This window comes from Silene latifolia, chromosome 9 (assembly GCF_048544455.1).
Source record: "Silene latifolia isolate original U9 population chromosome 9, ASM4854445v1, whole genome shotgun sequence".
NCBI lineage: Eukaryota > Viridiplantae > Streptophyta > Magnoliopsida > Caryophyllales > Caryophyllaceae > Silene > Silene latifolia.
The window spans coordinates 92,994,514-93,001,126 of NC_133534.1; the positions used below are offsets into that span (position 1 = coordinate 92,994,514).

The 6,613-nt window shown below is 40.5% G+C and overlaps 1 protein-coding gene across 1 annotated transcript; it reads right to left on the minus strand.

Moving 5' to 3' along the window:
* Nucleotides 1–2,431: 2,431 nt before the first annotated feature.
* LOC141601343 (uncharacterized) lies at nt 2,432–5,779 on the minus strand. The gene is made up of 5 exons (XM_074421618.1): nt 5,203–5,779; nt 4,048–5,006; nt 3,393–3,592; nt 3,194–3,290; nt 2,432–3,067 (listed from the first exon to the last, which is right to left on the minus strand). Exons 1-5 carry the CDS (start codon nt 5,777–5,779, stop codon nt 2,432–2,434), a joined length of 2,469 nt encoding a protein of 822 aa, XP_074277719.1.
* Between the last annotated feature and the right edge of the window lie 834 nt (nt 5,780–6,613).

Here is a 6,613-nt window from a genome sequence, read left to right on the forward strand (position 1 = left end):
CCCTCTTATGACCCTCAAAGTTATCCAAAATAGCCCCCCTCATAAGTTGGGATAATTACCTAGGGGGGTTATGTGACCCCTCACTGTGCACACCAAGGTATCCGCCAAAAGTGGCTAAAGTAATAGTAAATTCTTGGTTAAAGAGATGAAAATAAATGCAATCTTCGGCTGGGTCCCTGTCATATTCTCGTCTATAGTAGAGGAAGGAGCTAAAAAAATCAAGAGTTGGCATAAGATAACTATATTCTCGCATGGTTTCTAACCCCGTCGTACCCGTCCCATTCAAGAGGCCAAAAACTGACTGATAAATTCCCAAGGTAAGTAGACTCTCTCGGTCTAGAAAACGTGTTGGGGCAATATTAAAACGGGTCAGCATAATGAAATGGTCTTTTTGAGCTTGTGTCGTGAAATGTACCTCAGGATAGTCAGGTAGACGATCAATGGGCACATGAATTACCAAATCAGTAATTGGTAATTGTGAAACTTGGCCGCTGCTGCTGCCCGTCTCGCGCGCTTCTGCCTCACTTCCAACAGCCTGTCTCCATCCATTGTGAAATTATCACAAAATAGACCACAAATTAGAAATTATAATAGCCAATAGATCCGCACAAAAATCGTCCCATAATCATCTCATGATCGTTTCCCAAAATCGTCCAAAAAAAGCGACCCTAAAACCATTTTTTTAATTGAAACATCACAAAGGGTATATCAAGCATAATAGACATGATTTGGACACAAAAATTAGAAAATCCCCAAATTTGTAAACCCTAATTTCGAAAATAATTGATGGGAAAAAGGGTTTATTAGCTGTGAAACAAAAGGAGGAAAGAGATTAAGTGAAGGGGAAACTTACTTGTGTAAAGTAGAGACGAAAATTAGGAGAAAATAAAAATACAATCAAGCAAGAGGATTGAAGAAGAGAGAAAGGGATGAAGGTGTTGCGTCGTTGCTGCTGCTGTTGCTACTCTTCTCTCCTTTTATTTTTTTTCTTTTGTTTGATAATGAATGAACAAAGAAAAAAGGAGCTTCCTTATGTTTATTTACCAAACGTCTGCAGCTCAGAAATAGTCGATCGACTAGTGATGTAGTCGATCCACTTTTTCGCACAAGTCCCTATCATCAATTTAGTCGATCGACTGAAAATTAAGTCGATCGACTATTTATCAAAACCTGCATGATCAGTTTAGTCGATCGACCAAAAGTTTCAGCCGATCGACTTTTCTCACCGTGTATTCAGCGTGTTTTCTCCTTCTTTGTGCGTGAGAGTCGTAACCTCGAATTGCCTTGGAATAATACCTGAAAGATCCACAAAAGGCAATAAACGCACGCAACAATTTAATAAGCACATGTTAACAAGTATTAAACTTAAAGCGATAAAAATAAACACACATTAAAAGAGTTCATAAACTAAATTACAAAATGTATACAATCCAGGCTGCCTCCCGATCAGCGCTGGTTTTTAAAGGCCCGCTCAACCTTTGTTACGTCAATCTTCAGGTTCAGAAATAGAGTCGAAGTACAGCAACTCAACCACTCTAACAAAGTTATTGGTTCCATAGTAATACTTCACTTGGTGACCATTTACCTTAAATTTCACTCCCGCGGAGTTCTCTAGCTCAACTGACCCGAATTTGGAAACAGATGTGACCGTATAAGGGCCACTCCACCTGGACTTCAGCTTACCAGGAAATAGACGGAGATAGGCATTGAACAACATCACCTTCTCCCCTACATGAAACTCGAGCGGCACGATTCGCTTGTCGTGCCATCTCTTGGTCTTCTCTTTATAGATGTGAGCATTGTCGTAGGCATTTAGCCTAAATTCCTCCAACTCATCTAACTGCAACAATCGTTTCTCACCACACAGTTTAGAATCAAAATTGAGCTCACAGGTTCCCCACCATGCTTTATGTTCTATTTCCACGAGCAAATGACTAGACTTACCATAAACTAAATGATACGGTGATGCACCAATTGGTGTTTTAAATGCAGTTCTATATGCCCATAAAGTATCATCTAGTTTTATGCTCCAATATTTTCGTGATTTAGACACAACTTTACCTAGAATTTCTTTATGTTCCCTATTAAAAACTTCTACCTGACCACTAGTTTGAGGGTGATACCCCAAACCTCTAAGATGTTCTACACCATATTTGGACAGAAGAGCGGTAAGTTGTTCTGCTTTAAAATGCATACCTCCATCACTGATGACAACTCGAGGGACACCAAAATGTGGGAAGATTACCTTTTTGAAAAGTTGGATAACAGTCTTTGCATTATAATGGATCGAAGCAACGACCTCTACCCACTTAGACACGTAATCAACAGCTACTAGAATATACTTGTTGCCTTTGCTAGACGGGAATGGTCCTTGGTAGTCGATGCCCCAGACATCGAAAACTCCAACCTCTAGAATGCCAACTTGAGGCATTTATTGTCTTCTTGAAATATATCCTGTCCTCTGACATGCATCACAAGCTATAACAAAGTCCTTAGCATCTTTAAACATGGATGGCCAATAAAAACCAGACTGAATTACCTTAGTCACGGTCCTAGAGGGACCGTGGTGACCACCATAGGAGGAAGAATGGCAAACTTCTAGGATATCTTTGGTCTCCCACTGCGGTATACACTTTCTGTAAAGACCATCAGCACATTCCTTAAAAAGATAAGGATCAACCCAGAAGTACTGCTTCACGTCATGAAGGAACCTCTTCCTCTGCTGATATGACAAGTTAGGAGGAAATAAATCACCTACAATAAAATCAGCATAATCAACATACAAAGGAGTTTCAGCATTACAAATAGCCAAAAAAATATCATCAGGAAAAGAATCGCCAGTAGGTAAAGAATCTCCCCCTTCTTGCAATGGTAGGCGTGATAGATGGTTAGCTACCAAATTCTCAGCGCCTTTCTTGTCTTTAATCTCTAAATCAAACTTCTGAAGAAGGAGTATCCATCGCAGTAATCTTGGCTTGGCTTCTTTCTTAGCAAATAGGTACCTCAGCGCTGTATGGTCAAAAAATACAGTAACTTTTGAACCTAATAAATAAGACCTGAATTTCTCCTGCGCTTATACCACAGCTAACAGCTCCTTTTCTGTAGTTGCATATTTCACCTGAGCCTCATCCAGAGTTCGGCTCGCATAGTAAATAGCACTCAAAGCCTTGTCTTTCCGCTACCCTAGCATCACGCCAACTGCAAAGTTATTAGCATCGCACATAATCTCAAACGACAGCTTCCAGTCTGGAGGCTGAATAATCGGTGCTGTGATCAAAGCATGCTTCAACCTGTTAAAAGTAGTAAGGCATTCATCAGTAAAATTAAATGGAGCATCTTTAAGTAACAATTGTGTAAGTGGTATAGCAATTTTAGAAAATTCCTTAATAAACCGGCAGTAAAAGCCAGCATGCCCAAGGAAACTTCTAACTCCCTTAACATTAATGGGAGGAGGTAATTGCTCAATCACTTGCACCTTTTCTTTATCGACCTGGATACCCTTAACAGACACTAAGAGTCCAAGTACAACGCCCTCATTGACCATAAAGTAGCACTTCTCCCAATTCAGCACTAAGTTAACCCCAATACATTGCTGCAAAACTTTCTCAAGGTTAGTTAGACAATCATTAAAATCATTACCGTATACGCTGAAATCGTCTATAAATACCTCCATATAGACTCTATATACTTAGAAAATATCTCCATCATGCACCTCTGAAAGGTAATTGGTGCATTACACAATCCAAATGGCATTCTGCGATAAGCAAAAACACCATGCGGGCAAGTAAAAGTAGTCTTTTCCTGGTCGTCAGGATGGATTGGGATCTGAAAGAAACCTTAATATCCATCTAAATAACAGAAAAATTTATGTGAGGCTAATCTCTCTACCATCTGATCAATAAAGAGCAGGGGAAAGTGATCTTTCTTGGTGGCGACATTTAACTGTCTATAAGTAACGCACATCCGCCAACCTATTACTACTCTAGTTGGTATTAATTCATTTTTCTCATTTTTCACTACTGTAGCCCCTTCTTTCTTAGGGACTACCTGAACTGGACTTACCCACTTGAAGTTACAAATGGTGTAGATAATACCTGCATCAAGTAGCTTCATCACTTCCGCCATAACCACATCCTGCATCTTCGAGTTCAACTTTCCCTGACCCTTCTGGCAAGGCTTATGTCCTTCTTCTAGCTCAATTCTGTGCATACAAATATCAGGATTGATGCCCTTAAGGTCAGCCAAACTGTATCCTAAAGCTTTCTTGTATTTCTTAAGAACTACCAACAAAGTAGAAAGTTGGTTACCATCAAGGTTAGCATTAACAATAACAGGATATTGCTCAGAATCATCTAAGAACACATATTTAAGATGAGAAGGAAGAGGTTTATGCTCTGGTATCTTTACCTCAGTAGCATAAGAGGTTTTTATAATGATGTTTACCGTCTCACCTTTCTCAATAGTGAACTCCTTACCTTTTAGAGCAGCTTTCATCGTCCTGTACTCAACCTGTACATCCTCTGCAAAATCATCAAGACCTATCAAAGCTTCTAACTGGTCCGCTATAAGGGATCCCGTCCAATACTCAAACATAGATTCATCTACAATGACTACAGCATAACATGTATCCTCTATTATAGGCTTAGCCAGCGTGCTAGCCAAATTAAAAGTCACCTTATCATCCCCTACCTCGAGAGTCAAACGTCCCTGTTTGACATCAATAATAGCCCCTGTTGTATGCAAAAATGGCCTACTCAATATTATAGGAATCTGAGTATCTTCAGCCATATCTAACACGATGAAATTAATAGGTACAAAGAATTTACCTATCTTAACAGGGACATCCTCTAAAACACCTAAAGGTCGCTTAACTGTACACTTAGCCATTTGTAGGGTCACGTTGGTTACTTTAAGATGCCCCATGTTCAGTTTCTCGCAAACTGAATAGGGCATGACACTGACACTGGCACCCAAATTACATAAATCTTTTTCTATAACATGAGTGCCTATGGTATAGGGAATGGAAAAATTACTTGGATCCTTCAATTTAGGTGGAGACTTGCTTTATAGGAGTGCACTACACTCTTCTGTAAAAGAAATGGTCTCCACTTCGTTAAAGCTCCTCTTACGGCTCAAAATATCTTTCATAAATTTAGCATAAGAGGGTACCTGGGTAATTAGTTCGGTAAAAGGTACAGTTACCTAAAGATTTTTTGACGACCTCCAAGAATTTAATGAATTGTTGCTCGACCTTTGTATTCTTTAGGCGCCCTGGAAAAGGAACCTTGATAACGACTGGTGGGTCAGCAGCTTTACTCCTACCTTTATCATAAATTGACACTTTATCAGCATTAGAAGACGTTCCAGTAGCAATAGATGACGGATCATCAACTTCGTCTATCACAATAGTCGGTCGACTATTTAAATGAGTCGATCGACCACTTTTGGTTGTCCATCGACTATTTTGCCCAGTCGATCGACTAATCCCAATTTCCTCAATGTCCACATCTGCAAGTTTAGTCGATCGAGCAAAAGTATCAGTCGATCGACTTTTTACAGGCGTTACAGCAGCTTCGTCAGTGTATTTTCCTTCTGCATCCACATCTAACTCCTCAATTATGATCTCTTCAGCATCCTGGGGTATATCCTGTCCATTATAAGTAAGACTGCCTTGAAGATGAATTCCATTAGTCATGTCATGCGGCTTCTCAGGTTGAGACGGCAATGTACCAGGTTGTCTACTTGAAGTGGATAATTGGGCAATTTGATTGTCCAACATCTTATTATGTGCCAGTAATTGAGAAATGAGGGCCTCTTGCTTCTGTGAGGCCGCTATCTATTGTTGTAGCATGTCCTTAATGTCAGAGAGGTCATTATTCTGATGTTGTTGACCTCCTTGATTGTTCCTATGATAACTACCATGTGGTTGATTTCCACGATTCTGAGGGATAATGTATGATGGGTTCTGACCTTATGGCGGTGGTGGAGATGGATTTAGAACATTCTGGCTTCGGTAAGAGAAATTAGGATGCTCCCTAGTCCTCTCATTATAGAAATTTGAGTATGGTGTACCTTGTTTGAAGGACTGAAAAGCGTGGACCAGTTCTATGGTGCTCATACATTCAACTGCACCATATCCTGAAATATCACATCGCACACAAGGGGTTTCCCGTTGGGTCATGGCATGGATAGTCTGCTGGTTTCCCAAAGACCGGGACGTCTTTAGTTCGGCAATCTGGGTAGTCAATGCCTCTAACTGAGCTGCAACAGCTCCATCGGATGATCCTTCCCCTCTTGTACTACCTCTGGGGTTCCCATATTTAGCAGTGTGGGTAGCTATCTAGTCAATTAGTTTCCAGGCATTGGCATCATTAATGTTGTCTTGGAACCTCCCGTTGGCTGAAGAATCGAGTAGGGCCCGATGGCCATCATACAACCCATTGTAGAACTGGTTGCACAGAAACCACTTCTGAAACCCATAGTGAGGGGCCGAGCCAACCAACCTCTTAAAACGAACCCATGCCTTGTTTAAGTCCTTGGTGGGACTTTTTTTGAAGCTAGTGATTTGATTTCTCAGGGCATTTGTCTATTGTGGCAGAAAATACCTCTTGTA